This window comes from Protopterus annectens, chromosome 14.part0, assembly GCF_019279795.1.
Source record: "Protopterus annectens isolate FY-2018-M chromosome 14.part0, PAN1.0, whole genome shotgun sequence".
In the NCBI taxonomy this organism is placed as follows: Eukaryota; Metazoa; Chordata; order Ceratodontiformes; family Protopteridae; genus Protopterus; species Protopterus annectens.
Window position 1 is genome coordinate 654,160,358 of NC_056748.1, and position 26,127 is coordinate 654,186,484.

Below are 26,127 nucleotides of genomic sequence, written 5' to 3' on the forward strand. Positions count from 1 at the left end.
AAAACCCCAAAAAACAAACAAAAAAAAAATAGGTGTTTTGCTGGCTTTCAAAGTCATAAAGCACTTAGCAAGTTCTGTCAGAAAGACAGCGCAAGACATTCTGTTAAGTTACAAAAAAGTAAGGGACACATTACCAACACAGACAGAAGCCAGAAATAAATCTGATTTTATTCTGCCACTGTCATTTGCTGGCCAGTACCGGCAGGTTTAACTGCCTTGTGCAAGGCTAATCTTAACAACTGAAGCAGGAGGTGCTTAACATTTGTTAAGACCAGTTCTCACACTACAAAAGCTAAAAGAGCTATCTGGTTTGTCTTTTTCTAGATATCAGAGCTTTATCACTGTGCTCCATGCACAACACAGGATTTTATAACACACATAGGTCGTTGCATATACTCCAGTGTAGCTGGAGGAGTCCAGGAGTGCAGAGTATACAAATAATGTATTTCAGCTATAGTCAGGATTCACAAACATGTGAATCATATTGTATAACAAGGAGAGAACGCTGGAATTGTGGGAATGTTAGTGCAGACAAATGAAAGTACATGGCCCAAGAAACAGAATGTTGTGCTCAGCTGAACATGGCTGTGCAACACCATATGCTGAAATCTATCTACTACAGTGCTAAACAAAAGAACTACATACCACAGACGTGGAGACCCCATATACATATCTGCTAATTTACATACTACAGGATCCCTTATGTCATAAAACATGCAAATTAACAATTCTCCACAGACATGGATAATGAGACAGCCAAGACTTTGAAAAACCTACAGCTATACCTGTACAGCTTATAACAATATCACAGACTGATAGACTACATGAGTATTTTTCCTGTAGTGCTGGGGAGAAAGTTCACTGCATTACAGGACAATTTGGCCCCCACAATCAGATGTGCTCTGTGTTATCTGAAGGTCCTCACTTACTGCTTGCTACAATCAAGATATTCTGTGCATGTCAAGTGAACTTTGGCTAACTATTCCAATCGAGAGATGGGATGAAATTCCACATAGATTTACATGTCCACCAGCCAATATAATAATTACCAACAGCATGATTTATGATCACAACAGCAGGAGTATGTTACAGAAGAGCCACATGATTGCCATTTATGACTCCAACTACCAGACACACTGCACACTCATCACACTAAACTGTGATGCACTACAACTTAGCTCATTTTCTAAAATTCAGTGTTCAACATGAACTATTTTATCTGGACTGGATTTACAATAAGATATATATACACATTACTTCCCTGAAAAACAGCAGAAAAAAAGATGCCATCAGTCCCAGCTTAACCTTTTTGCCAACTGCTGTTAGAGGAAGAAGCAGTAGTCCATTAAAACTGGTGAAGCTCCAAGAAATACTCTTCATCATTGTTAAATAATCTCTGTGTAATTGGTGATTGCTGTTTACTTCCCTAATGACATCTACAACCAAAACCTCTGTTTCTGTACATTTAATAATGCAAGAGACCTAGAATCCAGAATCGTCATACTCCATCAACCACAATTTGAAAAACTTCAAAGTAGTGCTGCATGCCAGCAACACGAAGGTGGTCAAATTTATTTTCTTAAACTGATCGTAATACACCTCAAAGTGAGTCCGCAAATCTCTGATTATGTCAGGAGAGAATTATTCTAACATAGTTGACAAACTGAAAGACATATGAGTCTGTCTTGAAATCAAAACATCCCTTGCTTATCACAATGAAGTATTCCCAAAAAATGAAATAATGACTGCAATTGTATTTACTCTAAAAGAATTGTGTGGGAGAATTACCTATTTCACCTTAACAAGTTCTCATTTACTAGGACACGATTGTGTTTCATATCTACAAATTAACTGTGCTAAACAAACAATTCATTCACATTAAATACTATGTCTCAAGGTATCTCTCCATGTTCGTTACTACAATCAGATGTACCCATCTTCTAATATAAAGAAGTCAAGTTATTATTCCATGCAACTCCATTCCTTCATTAAAGAGTGTGCACTGTGGGAGACAACAAAATATTATACGTCTTTGGGGAAAGAACACTATTAGTTGTTATTTGGCCTCTATTTCTTTAGAGATCCAAATCTGCTTTTAATTTATACAGATTAGCGCCTCTAAACTTTTTCAGGTGCTTACTGGAATCTATCAAAGTATTTTTTGTTTGGATAGTCTCGCAGTCTGCTAAAACTCCCCTTGATTTAATTCTCTAATTCTCTAATTGCCTTTATTTTGCTTGCATAAGCACAGTGTTATAGTCATTACAAACTGATTTATATTTTTACAGCTACAACTTAACTACATTACTATAATCTAACACAAACTCCTTGACGGCTTTACAGTAAAATAAATTGCTTAAATGAGGTTATCTGTAAAAGACATGACCTTAAGCATAAATCACACAGAGAGAATTCAGTATAAATATGAATGGACTTTACAAGCCCCTCAATAGAAAATATAAACTGTAATTTAAATAAAGGATTTAATCAAGCAGCAAAACACAAACAATAAAGGTAGTAAAAAAACATCACCACTTCTGATTGGCAAAATATTACCAAACTTGCTACTATTTTTGAAAGCTTTCTTAAAATAAATTCCAAAATTCAATGCCTGTAGCAGAAATTAAACAAAAGTACAGTTGGTATCACAGTTTAGCAGAAATGTCCCTCACCTTTGTCACAGTGGACAGACATGCCCCATGGTCTAGAAGAACCAAGGCAACATCTTCATGTCCCTCACGTGCAGCTAGATGCAGTGGTGTATATCCAGATGTTGTGGCAGCATCTGGGGAGGCTCCCTGTTTCAGTAGCTGTTGCACAATCTCAGCTTTTCCTAAGCGTGCAGCTATATGCAATGGTGTCTGGTTATCCTAAAAGTGATAAAAATAAAGACAAATAAATCAAACCTTGGGAAGACAGTTACATGAAAAATAAGTCTAAATTCTACAAGTAAGACTACTGAATAATTTATGCTCATGAATGGGAAATACAGTGTGCTATGTTACCATGCTGAAATGCCCATAGATGTTAAATACACTTATTAACACATTGTTTAATGCACATTGCAGGTGGGCTTGAAGCATGAGTGCAGCAGAACATTTGTAAATGCAGACTTCACATAAAAATGTGCTAGGGAGTCATATATATTCATAAAGCTTCACAATGTCACAGTCATGCTGCAATACAATGTGCCAAGATGCTGTAATGCAAATCAGGAAAAGCAATACTGCATTTACCCACAATGCAATGCAATGCACAAGTGTCAGCTGATAAAGATAAGTTCAGGGTATGCTAATAATGAAAGAGAAAAATCCTAGGGAAATAAGAAGAAAGGTCCTAACCTGTTTTTCTTAGGGAATTCAGCACTGTCACAGTAGTCTGTTCCACCTCCTCCCCCATCTTGACACATTTGTAATAAATGATGTAGTGATGCAAGTGCAGCCTGGGGCTAACTGTAGAGTTTTAGGAGGATTCTCTTGGCAGGGAGGGGATGGAACTTTGTGATCCTAGAGTACCACAACACACCAAATTGCTGTATTTATCCCCTGGGAAGTGGGGAGACAGAGAAAAAGGAATGTTATACTTTATATCTTATGGAAAAGTACTTTGTTTCTTTACTGTGGATCATACAATGGCTAAGAGTAAATACTAGACTACAAGTCATATTCTTTTACTCTTAAAGAGCAGAGAATGAGGGGGGGGGTCAAGTACATTTTATTAGGACATGCTTTATATATATATATATATATATATATATATCTGTGTGTGTGTGTGTGTGTGTGTGTGTGTGCATATATATATATATATATATATATATATATATATATATGGTTCCCCTTCATAATCGCGAAATACTGAAATCTCGAATTTCAGTATTTTGTAACCATAATGGCAAAACCTTCAAACACCGAACCTTCAGAATCCCGAAACTACAAATCCCGAACCCACAGCATACACCACACCACACACAAACCACAACACCCACACTAGAAAACAACTAAACACACAAAAACAAAACACCATGCATCCACATACCTACACTACACATAAAAAGGGGGGGCAAACCCCCCTGCTCCCCCACACCCCCCCACTTATATATACTAACTCTGAGATCATACAAACAGCGCGCACACACACACACATCACACATAGACAAAGACCAACACATCCAACAATTACACACTCATACGTTCACCTTCCTACCCTAACCCACACATACAACTTACAAACAATCTCACATACACTCAAACTCCCACCCAAAACCCTTACAAAACACTCACTTACCTTAGATTCCATGTAAATCCATACACTACGCTGAGCAACATCCAAACCAAACAGCACGTCATGTAACGTAAAGCCATAATCACAAATTCAAAATATTCGAATTCGCAATCATGCATTTTCGACATTTTAAAAATTCACTTTTATGGTTGAGAAAAATTTTAATTCGAGATTTCAGTATTGTGCGATTATGAAGGGGAACTTTATATATATATATATATATATATATATATATATATATATATATATATATATATGTGTGTGTGTGTGTGTGTTTGTGTGTATGCCAGTGAAGCACATGAAAGGATGTGAGCTTGTCAGTCATACAGCAGGAAAACAGTTAAGGAACATTTCCAAACTCTAGAAGGTAACATTGGACCCATAATGAGCATTCATGGACTGTGTGTGGCCATAACATGCCGAATGAACATACAGATAAGTCTGTGAACTGTTTATTGAAGTATGTAATTTGAACAGATGGGCTGCACATTTCCTTATTATCCATACTGGCCCAAGGTCCTGACTCTGTTATTCTTAGTTGATGAGTCTGCAACACATCCACAATTGCTATTTATCAAAAGGAATTTTTCCAGTACATTATGTTTGGAAAAAACTCCAAAAGGTAGATTCACCCCCATGCACTTCCTCCTGTGGCAGTAGTCTGCCCAACTAGCATAATATGCCCCAATATTTACATTCAGTGAATAATTCTATATAAACAGTGAATTTGTGTAGCAAAATCCCATGCTCAATAAGGTGCATTGTTAATGGACTTCTGGCTAATTTCATCAAACCCAGATGTGCATGCAAAAAATAACTGTATGTCATGTAGTATGCAAGTTTTATCAATTAAATAGTCTGCATTTCATAGTACAATGTGATTTTTGTTAAAGAAGAGTTAATCCAACTAACTTTAAATGTCAAGTACATGCAATAAAACACCACACATTTCAAATAAACATGCTATGTCTGTTACATAAATTTCAGAGTTAAAACACTCTAAGCAAATTATTACATAAGTCAGTCATAAAGTGTTGTTTCATGTTAGCTTTTTCCATTTCACATAAGAAAGATATGCATTTTATTTATTATTTAGAAACAAAGTGGATACATTTTATGAATATTTTCATTCACCAAACAGATAAAGCAGTGGGATATAAATACAAGGATAAGCTAGTCAAAATAAATGTACCAATAGACACGAGTTACTAAATTGTGCTATACCATTTATTTACAGAGCACCATATTAACCTTATCTCAATAGTCTGATACAGACAGAGGATTTAAGTAGCTATAAGGAGCTGCAATTTACCTTTGCAGCTGCATATCCTACATATATGTGAATTTCGTTTTGGTTTAGAGTTTTCTAAGATTAATTACATTGCAAATACAAACAGTGACAAAAAATAGCATAAAATGGAATACCACAACATAACATTTGCACAGATATTTAAAGCGCTTAATGGACAAAAAAAAAAAAAAAAAAGGTGAAGAACAATTAACATTAAACATCACAGCAATAAACACTCATACAGTAAAGACATTGAGCATAAATAGCACCAAGCTTTAGAACCACCCACCTAATATTGTTGGGAATCTACAGACCAAGAGTCATGGAGAAGCAGAAATGTCGACATGCAACTCACTACTTCACTGCTTGACCCAACTAGATGCTGTAAAAACAGCTGCCCATCATATCATTTCGGTAAAGCTCACGTTTTTGGATTTTACAGAAAAGGTACTGAACCCATATTGGAGATGGGTGTTCTGAGATTTAAAGCAATCCTACTACTGTGACAGAGATATTATTGCAATCCATACTTCCTAGTGAAAAGCATATTCCATAATATCCTTTATTAATGCATCAACATATAGGTTAAAGCTAACAACTCATTCAACTTTTATTTAGGAAAATGTAAATGATTTTTTACAGGAACTTTACCTTGGCTTTTGCTTCTACCTGAGCTCCGTTCTGTACAAGTTGTCGAACAACATCTGCTTGGCCGGCCCTAGCAGCCATGTGCAGTGCTGTTTCTCCTCTCTGAAACACAGAGACAAAGACATACTAAAACTTACCAGATTGTGTAAAATTTCCAATCCCAAGAAAGTTTACACTAATGATCACTCATCATATTTCATATGCATTCTGGTCTGCAAGTGAATTATATCCCACCCTTTTAAGAGAGCTGCATTTCTTGTACAACATGAATATCTTTTTAAATTTGTATTCAGTAATGCAGCCAATTTTTACAGTAAAACACTATTGTCTATGAGGCTTTCTGTACTATATACTGAGCCCATAATTAAAGAGTTAGTTGCAGCATAGACAACAAAACATAATAGCACACATTAAAAGCATTTCCTTATTACATTTTCAGACTGATTTTTTACACTGTTGGTGAATTCTGCCTAAAGAAATGATGTGATGTCAAAGAAATGTTTTTTTTTTTCTAAATAGACATCTACTGATCTTCCTCTCCCACTGATTTACAAGAACATGGCAACAGAAGACAACACAACACTCACTGTTAAATTTCTTTGTAAGAGTGACAACAGTTCAGCAGTTACAGTCACCTTAATATTTCTAGAACTGCTGGCGAACTTGACATGACACTTACAATGCTATATGTAGAGTAACACAAAATATGCGCCAAATACCTATGTATACACATCACAAAACACTGCTGGCTGTTGCTTAATACTATAATAAAAATTTAATGGCTAGTGGCTGTACATCAGAATTACCCCAAAAATAACTCATCTACAAAGTACAGGTTCTTCTCGTGTTCAACCAATATATAAATTAACAGACATCTTGCAGTTCACAAAAGAGAAAATGCTTTGAAAAAACATTTGTGTTTATCTTCAGATAAAGTCCATCATGGAGCTCCTTCCTTGATGAGATACATACCAGACCTAACGGTAAGATGACATAATAGTGTTAATAACACAAGCCATCTTCTAGACCAGTCCCATGACATAAAGTAATGTAGGTCTGACTGTGCTGCAGATGTTCAGTTAGTGGAACAGCCAATGAAGCCTACTGGTGGCACAGGCAGAGGAGCCATTGGTGGCACAGGCAGTGGAGGCATTGGTGGCACAGGCAGTGGAGGCATTGGTGACACAGGCAATGGAGGCATTGGTGACACAGGCAGTGGAGGCACTGGTGACACAGGCAGTGGAGGCATTGGTGACACAGGCAGTGGAGCCATTGGTGACACAGGCAGTGGAGGCATTGATGGATGGAGGTTGGGAGGAAATATCTGGCACCAGCTCACCCACCATGGAGGGAAGTTGGCAGCTCAGCTCATTGCATTGTAGGCACCTGGAAGACTGCAACTTTATCATCTGCAGTGAACATAGCAAGCCTATACTGCAGTAAAATGCCTATACTGCAGTAAAATGCCTTTTGACACATATGGTGGCACTCATACACCCTACGTGTTTTCCCACTGTAGTGATCATAAGCCACCACTGGAAATGGTTAAGGGGAGGGTCAGCTGTTCCCAGGGGAATGAATGGGCCGGAAGGCTCTCACTTCTTATGAATGAAATGGTTGACCCAGGGTAAGGATAGATCATTGGTGGATGAATGTAAAAAAAGTTAAGCCATCTTCTCTGAATTACTAAAGTAAACTACAAGTATATCCTTGCGTTAGATCCAGCAGGGTTACTCCTTGGATCAGAGCCATCCATCTACCCACAGCAGTGGCCCAGACTTAGCTACATGTTCTAGCTGAAACTCTAAATGGATAATTAACAATATTATTAAGGCAGAAGGCAGCCTTACAAGTAACCAATCCTCTCATCCACACACCTAGCTTTTCTGCACCTGCACCTGGCTTACAAAAACAACAGTTAATTGAACTGCTTTAAAAATGGCTGTGCTATACATAAGATAGGAAAATGCTTCATCTTACTTTCATTTTTGAGGACTACACTGTACATTTCTGTAATGGCTTAGTTTAATAGGTACATCCTTTTTATATTATTCTCTCCTGTTGTCTACTGCAATATTATCTTCTGCATGACAATGAGTGCAAAGTCAGAATGTTAACAATAAATTGGATGCTAGCTATACACTGCTCATTCTAAGATAATCTGCCAAGTGGGAATAACTCATTTTCATGCCACAGCACCTAAAAAATATCTAAACCTGACAAATACAAAACAACCTTTGGCCCAATACATGTCATGGTTCTACCTGCAGAGATTTTCTAGCTGATGAAGTCCTAGATTTCACATATTAACTGTTGTTACATGATGTACATCTGACTAGTATAGACCTGAATGGATGTACTGAATTTCCTTCCCACCCATTGGTGTACTTCATCCCTGGATAGTCACTTATTTTAGTGGCTTCTATGTCTTCCCTCATTACACTCTCTTCCCAGTTTACATTCACATCAAGGTATGTGCAGTTGCATAAACACTCTAGAATTATTCCTGATGATCCTCTTACTTACTATTGATTTGCAAAGCTTTGTCAAAGAAGTTAATGTATGAACTACCAATCAGTATTGCTAATAAGGTCCTTCTTCTCATCAACACATCTCATTAGTGGACTGCCAGTGACTAATGCTAATGGAATCCTTTCTCATATCAAGTATTAGCCACTCTCTCACTGAGAACTTTAAATGTATCAAAAGAATATAGACTTTAGACAACAGAGAAGATCCTTGGGTCTATCTGTACTGTTTATTCACTGGTTGCAGTCAACCCTTAATGCAGCAGAATACCCTCATTTGAACATTGCCACTACTCAGCCCTTTTGTTCTCATTCTGTAATTCTCATGCCCAATCCTACAACTTTCATTCCTTGGATAATGACTAAATGTTGCATCCTGTCTCCCAGATCATATTATTTAGGTCTATGTATGCATATATATACATTAAGAGCAGGAATATGGTGTGGAGTAAAATATCCCTTTCCAAGTGATAACCTAGTCACAATTGAAAGAAAAAAATACAAAATACTGCACATACACAAAATGGAGAATGACTAAACAAGAACAGCAAAAGAAAATGCAACATGGCCACAAAAGAAACGAAGCGCCAATCAAGACAATAGTGAAAGAACGCAGTGACATAACCACAATGCACAGGGTTACAATATGGCAGATACATGCTAACCTATGTTATATCAAAATTTTGCACCACCTTACCACTCCCCTGTTTTGAATCTCCTTATCCGTGTATATCTGAACTACCACATATATACACACAATTCTTCAGTGTTGCAGGACCTGTACCTGTGTTCATACATGTACAAATCCCTATCTTCTCTGGAACATTTGCCCACAACAATCTTCATCACAAATGCTTCAAACATTCTGGTTTCTTTAAATGAAGTAAATCAGTGACTTTTTGTGCTGCTTGCAATGCACAGCTCCATCCTACATCTCATGGCTTGGCTGCATCCAGATTTCTGTTATCTTATGCAGATGCTGTTCAGAGTTTCAAATCTCTGTTACAACGAGGGCTACTAGCATATTGTCCTTTTTCTATACCATTTGTGGAACCACCTCTTATTTCTGGCCAGTCTTGTGAATAACATTCTCAGCTTGATTCAAACATGAATATCATTTTCTCTGAATGACATGAAATAAGAAATACTTGAAATCTGTTAAAATAACCAGCAACATGGGCCCTGTCTAAACCTAATTTTCTACAATATGATTATGTACCATCAATGGGGAAGACATATTCATCTGTTCCCATTCATAAGAGTGCTGATACATGTTCAGCATCAAATTACAAACCAATTAACTTGATCTCTTTCTTGAGGAAATGTTTCAAAACATGCCTCCTAAACAAATTAGTTCAACAGAACATTTATCATGAGTTTACTGATGCATCCCAACATGATTTTATAAGTGGCTATGCAATGGCAATTAATCTGGTCATCTTCTATGACTAAGTAAAAATCGACCAAAGTAGCTGTGTACTTTAATCTGGTAAAAGCATTCACTAAACTGTCGCAGCAAGTCAGATTTACAACATTAAATTTCCTTAAAACATACCAATATATTATAAAATGGATTCACAACTCACTAACAAAATAAAAAGGATAGCAATACTAGGATCATTACCAGACTTCCAAGATGGCTGCACACTGAGTAACAGCTTAATTATAGCTCTCCCAGTGTGAAAACAGAAACTTTGCAGAGAAAACCAGTAGATTTATACTTCTGGGCAAATTTCAGTAACTAGCTAGTAAGTACACTGCCTAGATGCCAGGAATAAAGAAATACAGAGGACCTGAAAGAAAATCAGCTACAAAAGGTGAGGAAAAAACACTCATTGTGAAAAGTACTGCAGCTGTTCATTAAAAAGTAGTGCAAGATCCAGACATGAATTCCAGTAGCCTAGAGGAAAGTATAAGATAACCGCACACAGACCTGATTAAAATAAATGAAACACTAATGGAGTATATTAACTCAAACAATAAAAGGCTGGAAAAAATAGAAGAAGCTTTAAAGAGATATTCAGACGAGGTGATAAAACTGCAAAAATCAGAGGCTGAAATGAAGAAAAGGCTGGCTGAATATGAAACTGTCTAAAAAAGATTTTTCAGAAAATAATACAATTAGAGGAAAGAACACATTGGGAAAACCTGAGATTTTCTGCTGTATTAGAGAAGCTGGAAGGAACAAACTGTATTAATTTTATGAAACCACAAATAAGCAAATGGACTGGTATTCCATAGTGGGAATAAACTGAAAGGGCACATTATGTGTATGTTCCAAACCTGGCTATGAGAAAGCAACCTAGACCTTTTATAGCAAAGATGCAATCCTACCAGTAGAAGGAGTTGATTCTGACAAAACTGTGGTAGAAGGACAAAGCAAAAGTGTTTGTGGAGAATGATTACTCATTGTATACCAGGCAGAAGAGGAGTACATTTATTCCACTATTCATGGAATGTCGAAAAGCAGGCATGAGATTCAAACTTCTGTACCCAGCTATCTTCAAATTATTCTTCCATGTAGGGATAAAATCATTTTTGATGAAGTGCATGCTAAGGAGGAAATATAAAAGTCTGTCCAACAAAAAAGTGAGCTGTGAAACAAAAGGAGATTCTTCTTGTTCTTTTGATAAAAAAGAACACAGAGAGACTGTGCAAATGAAACCATTTCTAGTGTTTCAAAGGAAAAAAGCACAACGGTCAAGTAGAAGAATCAACATTACATTGGAAATGAAGAAGAGACAGGATTTAGGAGATGAAGGTGAACAGGAATATAACCAGTAACCTGGAAATTGGAAAATGTGGAATTAAAAAGCAATAATTATATTTGTTAACAGGATAGAACATGAACATCTGGAAATATTGGAATTTTTGGACTTTGTTGGACTTCTAAGGGACTCTAAAGCGTATACCCTACTTTATGTCATTAATATTTGGAAACATACTTAAGAGAGGGGGAAAGAGGAGGAAGAAAGTAAAGTGTAAGTAAAACATTTTTTCTTAATGGTTCTATTTTTATAGTGCATGATTTTTTTTGCATGCTATAAAGTAAAGTTTTTCCAGTTACTTTTCCCAGTTATTTTTAAGTATAATGAGGATACTAACATAAACAGATGCTCCTGTTTTTTTTTTTATTTTTTTCTTTCTCCCTTTTTCTCTCTTTCTCATTGTTCAGTTTTAAGAAATGTAGACACTGCAATGTAAAAAAAAAAAAAAAAAGAACAAAAAGTCTGGATAAAAGAGCACAACAAATGAAAAATCCATGTGATTTTTCTCATTCTTGCATAGGGGAATGACTGGATTAAGGCCTTTAGCTTGATCTTGTAACAAGTTTTAAGAGAAGGCAAGTAAATGAATAAGAATACTTAATATTATAAGGCTTTTTTTAATAGCATTTAAACATATGCTTAGGAGCAATTCTGTGTCTGGTCCTCATGTCTTCAAGAGAAATGGCTAGGCGATAATGTACTCTGAAGGCATTGAAATGTTTACGCAGCTGGGAGAGCTATAAAGGTAAGACAAAACCAGACAATACTTTGGAGAAGCACAGGCTGCACCATGCATCTGGGCATGGATAACCTTTCTTTTAGGAACTCAAAGTCTATGAGTGTGGCTGTCAATTTGAAACATTTGTTCCTATTAGGAGGATCAAACATTAATATTTGAAGATGTACATAGTTTTACGTGTTATTATAAAGTTAATAGGTTTTAGGGGGTTATTGGGGGTGTGTTTGTTGGTTTCTTTTGTTAGTGGGTTTTCAATAAAACAAATGTTTTGTAATATGTCACACAGGCTCAAAAGAAACAACTGTATAAAGGATCAACTTGCCAAACAGTGTATGCATGCAACACAAAAGCTAGAGCTAAACATTTAATAAAAAAGCTGTTATACATAAAAGATGAAAATAACTTTTTAATACAGTATTTTCTGTAATGTGCTTGTCAATGGTCTCACAGATGTAATACCAAAAGTGGTTTTAGTTTTCTATCTATACACACTGCCAGTGTGTACATTTTTGATACACTAGCTGATACAATTAACCAAAGTGCTAAATTGTCAATGTTTTTCTGCAGTTTAGGGATGCCAAGGATTGAGGGAATGCCTGGATTTTTCTTAGTTAAAAAGACAAAGGTGTCCATATCTATAACTTTTTGCATTAACAAATTATTCAACATCAGGTCAGTTTTCTGATAAGAAATACTGACCTTGTTTCTAGATACAGAAAAATATATATCACTCTGATATAATAAATTTAGCATCCTCCCCAAATAATCAATAGCATCCATAATAACCATACCCACATTGCTCTGAGACTCCATCTGTGGGGGTTGGTGTCCCTCCCCCACAGCCACATTAAGAGTGTTTAAGTGATCTTTTCTTATTCGGTTTGCTAAACTATTCCTTTGATAGGTCAACTCCATCTTTTAAGAGTAATAAATAATAAAGGATCTGCAGACATTAAATTGAAAATGACATCACAGAGTAATAAACAAGACAAAAGTAAACTTTTGCCAGGGCTACATAACTCCATAGACTCCATTCAACCAAAAAAACATATTATGCACTGATATTATGTCCAGCACTGTTGGATGACATGACGCCTAATCAAGAAAATGCTTCTTTTTTAAAATGTACTATTTAACAGTCTGTGTTTAGACAGCACTTCTATGCATTCATACTATTATTTTAGGCCTATCACTTGCACAGAGCAGACATTCAGTGCTCATTACCCAAAATTTTCCTGTCATCTATTTTCACCTTACTGGAAGGTGTTTTGGTGGTGGCGTGGGGATAATGCATTGTCCATGTAGTGCATCCTGGCTTTTAGAGTGCAGACACTTTGCAGACAGGCATTTGCCTTCATTATGCATATTAAACTGGATTGGAATGAATAGTGAGTGACCTTATTTAACAAAGAGCATTTAGGTAGAAATGTTTGATTTAGAATCTCATCTCTTATCCCTAGTCAAGTTGCAACTGACATCGGGCCTACGATCTAGTTCCTAAATATGCAATTAAAGGCGTAGCTGGCAGTACATTAACATTTAAATCATGGAATTTCTTAATTTGATGATTAGTAATACAACACCACTGCATCACTATGTTACATTCTCTGCTTTTGCACCTGTGCCTTTTTAGGTTTTATTAATGCATTTGCTGTCCACAAAGAAACATTGCCTGATGTTGTAAACAGTGTACATTCCAAGTATGTTAACATCTGAGAAAATGCATGTATGCATCTTGTAGGGATTTTCATACTCTTTACAAAAGGATTTCAAAGCATTTACATTGCATCTTTGAAAGAGTGCCATCTAACATTACTGAGTTCAGGATGATCAATATGTTAGACTCTAAAAATTAGGTCTCATATGATGGTACACATTTAGTTACACTCTGAAAATTGGGTCTCATATGATGGGACACGTTTAGTTACACTTCTCACTCCATTGTATTCTTTAGCTTAAGTTAGCAAGGGCAAGGCAGAAGCGTTTTAATAAACTTTGTTACTACCATCTTTGTTTTTATGACTGTCTTGCAATAAATGAAGTACATTAAGACACATCAATATCTATGCCTTTCAACTTCTTAACACAAAAGTTTTGGCAAAGCATAAAATAATGGGGGGAGGGGGGAGAAATGTCCAAAAAACAGTGATCGATTTGAAATATTGCTCCTATAAATCTAGAAAGTTGGTTGAACAACAGGATTTTTTGTTAATGTATTTCCTGAAAGATATGAAGTCTGAAACTCACTTGTATGTCATTATTTACTGACTTCAGTCCTCAGTGATTTGCCAGAAAAACCACACATTTTATGAGGAAAAGACCAAAAATATGAGGCAAAAATGCATCTGGACAGTTGAGATGTATGACTATAACAACAACATCCATGCCTCTCAGACCAAGAAATCTGGACAAAGCCATACATAATTGGGGGTGGTGGGGGCAAAGGCCATTAAACTGGGAACATTTTTAAATATTGCTCTTACAAACTTAAAAAGTTGATAGAATGACAGGTTTTGTGTTAGTATTAATTCTATGAAGAGTATGAATTCTGAAACTCAAATGTCTGTCAGTATTTTCTGGCTTCAGTCTTTAATGATTTACCAATGACTTACCAGAAAATCACAATTTTCCAAAAACAGATAAAAATGTTGCAAAAATCTGGACATTCTGTGAAAATTGATACAGCTGCGAGGTATAATCAACATCCGATATTGTAATACACTGAAGTGAGGTTAAAAAGCAATACTTAAAGCCCCTCTCCCAACACGCATTATATGTTAGATTTGTAATTTGTTGCTACATCAGAACTAAATTGCAAAGATAATGTTTGCTTTGTAATTTGTTGCTACATCAGGACTAAATTGTAAAGATAAAGTAACTCAAAAATATTATGCAACCAGACATCAAATTGAGCGTATTTTCAGTGTGTCCATTAAACAGAACACTACAGCTATAAAATATTGTATTTGTTATCATTGATACAGATATAAACATATAAATCCATAACTTGCAAATGTCATAAATCTGTTTCCTTTTTTTTTTGGCTAAATGGTGTTTTCTACTACTTATCTTTTTTATCTGTTTTCTTGTGAAAAAGTGTATGGCGTTTGTGCACACACACACACACACACACACACACACTTTTTCAGATGTATAAATAACATACCAACTATGTTTTGTTCACACAAGGAGGGATAGAAATGTAAAACTATCTCAGAACTCCTTTTCTCTCTCTTGGTAGCTTTTGAAAGTGTAAACTTTTCGATACCAGTTGCTTGAACTGGACATACGTAAACATACGTGAACTTCATTTAATCCTACTAATCCCTTCCCAGCAGTTTCTTTGTATGTAGAAGCAACACATACAGATCTAAATGAAGGTGAATATAATCCTGGAATGTGGAATGGGGTCCACAGTGTGAAATATCTGTGAAAAAAAGGGTTCCCAGCTAGCATCCTGCTGGAAAAGAAATTGTCACTGGGACAAAGTTCCTTCCTCACCTTCTCAGGACTCTTGTTGGGAGGGAAAGCCTCAAATAGCGGACCTGGAAGCATCATCCCACACTCCAGCAATCAAAGAACAAGAAGAAAGACTGAAGACTACAAAAAAACCTTGGTTTTACTTTCTGTTTTGCAATTAAATTTACACACACGCTCATATATACACACACACACACACACACACACACATGCCTATCTGTAAACACATTGCTATATTACACAGCTGACTGACCATACGCATTTGCATTTCACAACTTTGGGAGCTATAGTCCTCTGAAACTCCTATTATCAAGACACAGTATTTTATAATTAGGCATGCTGGAAATACGTTTGTTATACCTTTGCTGTCTTTTATTGAATGAGGGGAATACACACACATAAGACTTCTTTAGTTTTTACACAGTTATTCAGCCCAAACTTTCACTCCACTTTACAGCCCAAATAAAGAAACATGCACGAAGACTTAGAAAAGCATTGTTTTACGTTGGAGTGAAGCATGCACACATTAAATATGCATTTTTTATGATCGAGGAATTTCTTGGATTTTCTTTTTTCAAGCAGTTCTAATAGTGCAATAAGTCAAGAAACAGATTAACTCTGCAGCTAATGGGAAATTTTGTGGATTTAATTTGCCAGGTACAAGAAATCATGTAGTTAACCAATTAATAAAGTATATGTGCATTTATTGAATTAGACCAGATTTTACCAGGCAACCTTTTATTAAATGTAAAGAGCATACACAACGTAAATTAACATTCACATTGTCTGCTTTCCTTCTAAAATTGTTTATGTAGTTATCCACAAAAAAATCTAGTTATAGAAATCATGCAAACAAAGTTTTCTCCTAGAGTAGCACAACAGACAAACTAACCTTGTCCCGATTACTGACGTATCACTGATTAAAAATATGCATTTTTCTCTATTTTTATTCATACTGGCAACAATGCATTTGAGACATGGATTTTACATGTAAAGTGTTACATTTGACTTATTTTATGCTCACTTTCATATACAAACATAAGTGATTGTTTGTCAGGAATAGTTGTTGGTTAACTGCTCAACCTTGCCTCTTGAAATTTTAAATTCAGCAAGTGAGCTTTTCTGCTGTCAGCTGTGGTATCTGGTGTACACTTATTCGGTAAAGTGTAACTCTTATTTTTTTTTCACCTAAGAGGGTTGATTAGTACCGAGTCAGGATGGGATTCCTCTACATCTAAATATTTTCATTCTTTCTAATTTCTTGTGGATAAATCTAGCAAAAGAAATGAATTTCCTATAAAATGTCATGTGAGTAATAGCATAACAGTAATTAAGATACTTAGGTGTAAAACAAAAGCTACTTTTGAGTCAGTGAATTTATTCCTGCAAAGTACATTTTTAGCAATCTGATTTGCTGCTTCTACAATACATGCTGTATGCAGTTTGCATTAATTTTATTATGTAAAATATGGGGACATGTTTCTGATTTGACATGCACTAATCTTATCTTGATTTAAAATTGTATTTTTCTAAACATTTGTTAACCAGGCAAGCCCAGAGAACACAATTATCTTTTTTTTCAAGGAAGACCCAGAAGAATGGTTTGGTTAAGGGATTTGCTCATAGTCAAATGGTAGGCAACTGGAGGTAGAAGGATTGAATTCATATGTTTGATCCTTTGTACTGACAAAATTTACTCACTTTATATCTTATTATATAATTTACAGCTTTTTTCACATCGGAGACTTTCCATGTAGTATTAACTGACCCACGTTTTGCTGAATGGGCTTGACTTTCTCTCATATCATTTGCTTTGTCTGTTGTAATTTCTGCTTTCTGGTAAATGACTGAGGATTGCAGTCATACAGTCAGTAATATCAGACATTAGAGTTTCACACTTCTTATTGTTTAAAAAATGCATGTTGATCTAAACCCTGCTGTTCTACTAATTTTTCAGGTGAATTAAAGTAATATTTGAAAATTGCCCCAAAATGTTTGCCTTTGTTACCTCATTATTTTTGGTTTTATCCACACATCATGAGCAAAGAAGATGAGATGTATGAAGGTCTTGTAGCTATGTCCAGCCTAAGACACTTGTACATTGAAAACTTTCTCTGGTCTTTTTAATTGCTTGATGGGTGATTTGCAAATTTATCATATAAAATATTTTCCTTTAACTAAACATGGGTAAGAGCATAACTTAGATATATATATATATATATATATATATATATATATATTTGAAAATGCTAGATGAGCTCTGTTTTCAGTCATTTTTTTTCAAGAGTATTTTACGTATTCAGATTTGCTGTTTCTACAGTGTTTTCTGTATGCAGCTATTTTGTTTTATTATGCATAACTTGTTTGAAGATTTGTTTCTGCTTTCCAGTGTATTAATTTTACTGACACTTCAACTGATGTAATTTATATCCTATATCATTCCCTATATGCCTGCCGACTTGAAAAAAAAAAAAGCAAATGTGTAGACCAATGGATAAGAAATTAGAAATTCAGTCCTTGTCTGGCTCTCATGTCTCTGATAGAGACAGGCAGGCAGTGATGCATAAGCTAACATACCCCACCACACAGCCTCTAGAAACTTACTAGCAAACCCCCTCTTAATAAATGCCCATGATACTTGGGGACACGACTGGATTGCATGGCTGGGCTTACAAAGTCCCTAGTTGTTAGCCTAATATACTACTATGGCTCAATTTCCAGATGCTATTTGTTTGATATTATATATGTCAAGTCATTTGCACAGCAGAGGCTCATCATTTAATATAAATAAATTTGTGGGCATCATATAGTGACAATTTGCTTAACTGAGTTAGTAACTGTTAAGTGATTACAATGTAAGATCACTGATGAGGTCTGGTAAAACTGCCTCGGTGAACTTTAGGAAAGTAAGAAAAGCAGTACATCTTCTGCAGAATGTATGAAACATACTGACTGAAACATAGTGCAAAAAAAAGTAATGTTTGTGACTGACATAGCTGTAATTATTATTGCAAATTTCTGGGACACACTCCATGGCGTTAAGTATGTGAACACTGCCACGTAATTGTGTGAATGGTTTACTGCTCTGACCATACCACATGCATCTGGGCAGTTTTTTCCATCTCCTTCAACTTTCTGGTCTAAAAGCCCATGTTTGCACTTTTCCCGCCTTTCCTGTAACTAGTCTAGTCCAGATGCAGATTTGCTGTATCCAGGACTGTATGTAAGCTTCTGAGCCCCTCAAGCCTTTCTGTGTTGGAGGAAAGCCTTCTAGCTTATCTGTGGGAGTGGTAAGCACTAGGTAGCCTATCTACCACAAGAGGAGTGGTTTCTGGCCCAGAAACTGTAGTTTATTGGCTGTTTGGACAGTTTTTTCCATCTCTTTCAACTTTCTGGTCTAAAAGCCTGCATTTGCACTTTTCCCGCCTTTCCTGTAACTACTCTAGTCCAGATACAGATTTGCTGTAAACAGGACTGTATGTAAACTTCTGAGAGGTGCCAAAGTCTGCTCTTCACTTTTTCCCTTAGATCTGCTAGTTCTCTCCTCTCCTGCACTTTTACGAGTTTATTAGTCTAGCACTTTACCATACCAGACTTCTTGTAGCAATTATTGTAGCAAACTAAAGTGCTACCAGCACTAAATGTGCTACAAGGAAACAGCTCCAGTACTTATTATTAATACCCACCCTTCCAGGCATGTCTAAAGATCAGTTCCCTGTGCTTTCTCCTATTAACCTGGTGAAATTGGACATCCTGAGGCAATGTAGCAACTGCCTCCTGTACAATGACAACCCACTCCTCTTTCCTCCTAACACTCAGACTTGAGAGAGATGCACTTATATATCTAAATTGGAAGCCACGCACTCTCCAGCCAAGACCGGAACAGCTGATCAAGAGGAGAAGGTCAACACTTGCACCACAACACATGGAACACATACCTCTCCAGAACACACACCAGCACTGCCTTCAGATAAAAACACAAACCACACAACCACCTTCTCGGAGGCTCTCAATAAAAATCTACCCAAAAAGCAGAAACCTCCAAGGCAGAAATGCACTCGACCACCACAACACAACACTAATCACAAGATGCATAACTCTCCTAAACAGTGTGCTACTCAACCAAAGCCCCTAAGGTAAAACAGCATGACCAGCACACTAGTCATAGGTGACTTGATAGTGAGGCACACTGATGTCCCACTCACTAGGTTGAATAAGGAGGAAATAACAGTCAGTTGCCTGTCAGGTGCCAGGATCTGCCACATAACGACCGCACTCAAGTCCCTCAACAACAGGTACAAATATGACTCTGTCACTGTATATGTGGGTGTGAATGACCTGAGATGTACCTCCCTGGACTGCATGAAAAGAGACATGGAGCTCTTGGATTATGTAGCCCAGGTGGGTATGAACCTAGCCCTGAGCAGTATCCTACCATCACCCAGAATGATACCACAGTACAAGCAGAAAATGATTGATTTCAACAACTGTATAAATTTCTGGTGTCATTCTAAGGGGATCCAGTATCTGTCTACCTGGGATGAAATGACTGACCGACCTCAATGCTTTGCCAGAGATGGCCTCCATCTGTCATACCTGGGCTTCCGGATACTAGACAAGGCTCTCACCACCCCTATGCTTTTTTTTAGGTGGTGTTCCAAAGACCAAATTACCACCGTAACAGCTACAAACAAATGCGATCTAAGGGTCATGCTGCTCAACGTTAGAAGTCTAATTCTTAAAATGCACACGCTCAAAGCACTCCTTATATAGGGCAAACATCACGTCCTCTGAAATTCAGAATAGGTGAGCACATCAGCAATATCAAAAACAAAAGGCAGTCCAATGCACTTTATAAACATACTTTAAAGCACACACATGCAACGTTTAGGTTCACGACTATAGACTGTATTAAGGGTGAATGCAGGGATAAATTAAACTGGCACTTCATATTAAATATTAAAGAGAGGAAATGGATAATTAAATTGGGGAGGTTTGTTCTCCCCAGGTATGAATCAACGTTATTAATGTATGAAGTATTATCCAATAGGATATTTTGGTGGGCTTGCTTTATGACTTTATATGTGGGTCATGTTAACTCAGTATTCATAGCATTTCAGTGAAGAAGGCAATCTGGCCAAAACCAGTTTTGTTGAGGTGTTTTTGGGTTGTTACCCTGCACCTAGGAGTTTTTGTTGTTATGTGCTATTAGTTTTCTAGTTTATGTGTAGTGTTGCACATGAAACTGATGTTTTTTACCACACGAGGTGCTGGCTTTCTTTTTGACTTTGCCATTGGACGTTTTGGAGCCTTTGCACCTGCTGTACTTGTGGGTTTTTCCTGATCTTCTGGATACTGGCCAAGGCTCTCGCCACCCCTATGCTTTTTTTAGGTGGTGTTCCAAAGATTAAATTACCACCGTAACAGCTACAAACAAATGCGATCTGAGGGTCATGCTGCTCAACGTTAAAAGTCTAATTCTTAAAATGCACTCGAAGTACTCCTTAAAATGAAGAACATCGACATTTGTACTGTAACAGAGACCTGGTTCAAGGCAGCAGAACGCACCCCTGCACTACCAGGCTATAACTCATTCCACACCTTTCGGCCCCAGATCTTGGACTGAAGCTCCAAAGGTGGTGGTGTTTCCACATTTATAAAGGATGCGCACACCTCCAGAATGGTAGCCCAACATAACATATCAGAGATACTTCGGGTGTAGCTAACACTGGGAAAGACAGTGATTCAGGTTGTAGCCTGTTATAGGTCCCCAACCATATCCCAGGACTCACAGTCCACATTCTGAAGCACCCTGGAGAATATTAGGGTCCAACTTAACACTCTCATACTGGGTGACTTCAACTACCCTTCCATTACCTGGGAAAACTTCTCACGTACCAATACACTCGGCCAACATTTCCTGGAATTCATTAATTCCAATGCCCTGGACCAGCTCATTCTTTCCCCCACTAGAAGTATCAACATCCTTGGCCTGGTCATAACTAACATGGGCGACCGTTGCTCTACACCAATAGTCATCTCCTCCCTGACCACAAACTAATCATCTTGGAAATCCACATCCCCCCCACACAAAAGTAACCACCATGAAAAACTTCTCCAAACCTAACTTTGGGCTCCTAAAAACAGAGGTGGCTAACTTCACAGCACCCATGCAAATGGAGAATAGTTGTATGACTGCTGAATTATACACAAATGCACTGTACGAACACATACACAAATGCATGGATCTTGCCATACCCGCAATAACCAAGACGCTCTCCTCCAAAAAAAGGAAGCCAATCTGGTGGTCCCCTGCCATAAACAAACTCTGCAATAGAAGGAGGAAACTGATGGGGAATAAGGTGAAGTCCCAAGAATGGAAAAAAAACTCCCACATCAGCCTCAACAAAAAGTTGAGATACTTCATCAAATCCTCTAAAGCCATCTATGAAAACAGAATTGCAGTAGATAGTAAAAACAACCACAAGCAAGGGCGCCCGCAGGCAGGTGCAAGGGGGTGCACTTGCACCCCCCTGTAATCGGCTGACTAGTTAATGCTATAATTTAAAAAAAAGTTTTTTTTTTTTTTTTTAGTGCGTTCTTCTTTAAGAAGAAAGAAGTCTGTGCTGACATCATGCAGTTTTCTTTAAGAAGTCCAGTCGCGGGCGTGCTGACATCATCGCTCATATTTACAAGTTTGTGAGCGGGAACTCACATGGACGGTTTCGCAAGCGGGAGGAAATGAGTGGCAACTGAAATGGACGGATTCGCAAGCGGGAGGAAACGGACGGAAGATGGGACCTGAAACGGACGGATTCGCAAGCGGGAGGAAACAGACGGACGATGGGACAATTTCAGAGTGAGTAGCGTGTGTGTGTGTGTGTGTGTGTGTGTGTGTGTGTGTGTGTGTGTGTGTGTGTGTGTGTGTGTGTGTGTGTGTGTGTGTAATGCCCCAGGTGTTACATGGTGGTGGGTAGAGAATAAGGCTTGAACCCTGTACCTTGAGTCCAAGTGGCAAGAGTCTGAATTCCCTACCCACCACCATTTATAAAAATGTTGCAGGTTTTTCCCTCATACTTTTTCTGTTCCTCATAAAATCTGTGGTTTCTGTATTTGTGTCCTTGTTGCCTGACAGCTACATGTTCTCTGGTTTGTTTCTTGGCTGTCTGGAGTGTTTCTCCCTGGGCCTCTGCTAAAACTTAGCTTTTTTACCAAGTCAGACTTTCCTGGTTAACAAATGTTAAAAAAATGGACACTCATTTCAATATCAGACTTCATATTCTTCAGAAAGTGCATGGTAACAAAAGCTTTTATTCTAGCAATTTTCTAAGTGTACAAGATGGATATTTGAAATGTATCCCTGTCTTTGGGACTGTATTCCCCCCCATTATTGGCTTCATCCAGGTTTTGTGCTAAGGTTGAGAGCTATGGTAAGAACTGAATTCACTGAATATGTTTGGGGGCTGTATTCACCCAGTATTGGCTTTGTTCAGGTATTTATTGGCTTCATCCAGGTTTTGTGCTTAGGTTGAGAGCTATGGTAAGAACTGAATTCACTGAATATGTTTGGGGGCTATATTCCCCCATTACTGGCTTTGTCCGGGTGTTCTTTGCTAAGAGGTTGAGAGCTATGGTGAGAACTGAATTCACTGAATGTTTGAGGGCTGTATTCACCCAGTATTGGCTTTGTTCAGGTATTTTGCGCTAAGAGGTTGACAGCTGTGCTATGGTGAGAACTGAATTCATTAAATGGTAGCCATTTAAGTTTCAGTCTTCCTCTTTCACAAAACAGCTGATTTGGCGTAGTGGTATGTTGCTCTGACTGTTTTGCACAGGGTTCCCTGGGTTCAAAACGTGGCAGTGAAATGTATGGTGGTAATGCAGCATTTTATTCTAGCAACTTTCCAACATTATACAAGCAATGTTTAAAATGTGTCCCTGGTTTTTGGCCTTTTGTCCTCCCCCCCCCCCCCAATAAATTTTGGCTTTTTCCAGATTCCTTGTGCTGCAAAGTTCAGAGATACAGCTGAGTGTCGAGTAGATTTTACAAGGAGCTGAGAGCTGCAGGGGAGCAAAAGTTTAGTGCTGCTTATGTTTAGTCTGCTTACATTGTTAATAGCACAACAGATAGTGTACTTGCTTTTGATGCTGAAGGCTGTGGGTTCTACTCCCACAGTAGGTAGATGCATTGCTGATACTGTACTGTGTTGTAAAGGGTGTGGATGCTGCAGTCCTTTTGGCAAAGATACCTAGTAACTATGAACCTGTTATCAGTTTGCTATCCATTCCCTATTGCGGTATTACTAGCTTATCATTTTTTTATTGCATGCAACAAAGGCAATTTATTCTTCAAGGGTAACAGGCACTTTATTTGTAGATTAAACAATGACATATAAAGTTGTTTGCTAGCAGCAACCTCTTTATTAGTTACAAATTTCTTTAATGTGGATTTTACTACTTCAGAGATTGTGCATATTTTTTTACTGATACTGGTGGACTATAGAAGGTTGAGTAGACTTTTTATGATGGAAATGTTCTGAATTGGGCAGTTTTGTCATTGGTGTATGCATTTTGTTTCATTGTTTACTGGAAAAATGTTCAAAACAATAAATTTAAAATGCCCTCTAACAACTGTACTGTATTGTACAAGGAATATAATGTAATACAGTCAGGAAGGTGTATCAAAGAGCATGTGTATGTTATGTTCGAGGGGCCTATGATTTTGAAGACAGCCCAGAGTTAATATTTATCTGCCACTGGCAAAATGTATTTTCTTTGAATGTGGGTTTCAATGCTGTTTCAATGCATGTGAGTTTCAAGGGCAGAGAAGTTTTAATGTTGAGTCTATTTTCATTGTGAGACTGCATTGCTTTGTTTAACAGATATGTATTAGGGTTTGTGCTGTAAAATGCAAAATAAAACTTTCAAATGAAATCTAAATCATTGCAAAAGTAAAGCAGTATGCACATTACAGTGTTTATGGTAAATGGGGCAAAATAACCAAGGAATGGGACATTGGAATGGCTGCAGGGGTAGGCTCCATTCAACCATGATTTTGTGGGGGGTGGGTAGCAAACTCAGACAGCCCCGGTTGAACTATACCTCTCAGTTGTCCATATATTTGCAGAATGAATAGATATTTGCTTCTTATTTTTGGTTTGTTCCTCATAAAATTTGTGGTTTTCTAGCAAATCATTTAGGAATGAAGTCACTAAATGACAGACATTGAGTTTCAGACGTCATAACCTTCAGAAAAATGCATGCTAATGCAAGACTGTCTTAAGTTTATACAAGAGCAATTTTTAGTAGTGTTTGTATGTTCCCCCAATATATTTGGCCTTGTCCAGATTTCCTGCATTAAGAAGTTGAGAGGTACGTGCAAATCACTTTGTAGATTAGGAATATCCAAACCTCTCAACTGTCCCCAATTTTGGCTCAAAATGTTGCTCTCCCCTAATAATCCCTCCTCCAAAATGGCAATTTTGGAAGATAATGTGGAGGGTTTACAATTATATATAACTGTAATGATCAGAGTTATAGATTACTTTTATTTCAGAAATGCATGTAGATGTTCTTATTTTGTTAGCTGCTCAAGTTAACAATGTTAATATTAAAAAGGTGTCCCTTTTTTGACAGGTTCCCAGCTGTATTGTGTGGCAACTTTATATTTTTGCATCACATTTTGGTCCGTTTTTCATAAAATTGTGGTTTTCTGGCAAATTAGTGGCAAATCATTAAAGACTGAAGTTAGAAAATAATGGCAGACATTTGAGTTTCAGATTTCATACCTTTCAGAAAATTCGTACTAATGCAAGATCTACTACTGTTCTATTATCTAAGTTAATAAGAGCAATATTTAAAAATTGGCCTTATTTTTGGGCCTGTGTCCCACTTCTAGTTCTATGTATGGCTTTGCCCAGATTTCTTGCTCTGAAGTTGAGAGGTATAAGTGTCAGAGCCATCACTGTCAGCCAGAGACATTTCAAATTGTGACATACTTATTGCACCGCACCCCCCCCCCCCATTGTAGTGGCTCTGGATGTGTCCAAGGAAGGCAAGGAGCAGTTATGCAGTGTAAGTGTGCAGAGTATTCCCCCATCCAAGGTAGATCACAAATCCGACCGTGGCTTTTCATCTGTCCTTGATTTTGCAGAATGTTCTGTTTTTTTATCAGATTTCTATACTGTTGATTTATGCTTCTTATTATTCAGGAACTGCATGCTGTCACAGTGCCCTGTTGCTCTGTTTAAGTAGCCATGGTTTAATGAACATCAGGTAAGCTTGTTGGAGATTGTAAGATGCAAGTAAGCTTTACTAAGCATACTGTTAAAGAATTACCAGCATTGAAAGCCTTTTCGTTGTTGCCATGCAGAGAATATTTACATAACTAGA

The 26,127-nt window shown here is 37.3% G+C and overlaps 1 protein-coding gene across 7 annotated transcripts in view; it reads right to left on the bottom strand.

Moving 5' to 3' along the window:
- The window catches only part of ANK3 (ankyrin 3), a 2,432,060-nt gene that overhangs the window by 993,897 nt on the left and 1,412,036 nt on the right, over nt 1-26,127 (bottom strand). For all 7 annotated transcript variants that reach the window (XM_044056400.1, XM_044056402.1, XM_044056401.1 and 4 more), the window contains 2 exons: nt 6,224-6,322; nt 2,673-2,870 (listed from right to left, as the gene is read on the bottom strand). In XM_044056400.1, coding sequence (XP_043912335.1) covers nt 2,673-2,870; nt 6,224-6,322 — 297 coding nt within the window. The remainder of the gene's footprint in view (nt 1-2,672; nt 2,871-6,223; nt 6,323-26,127) is intronic.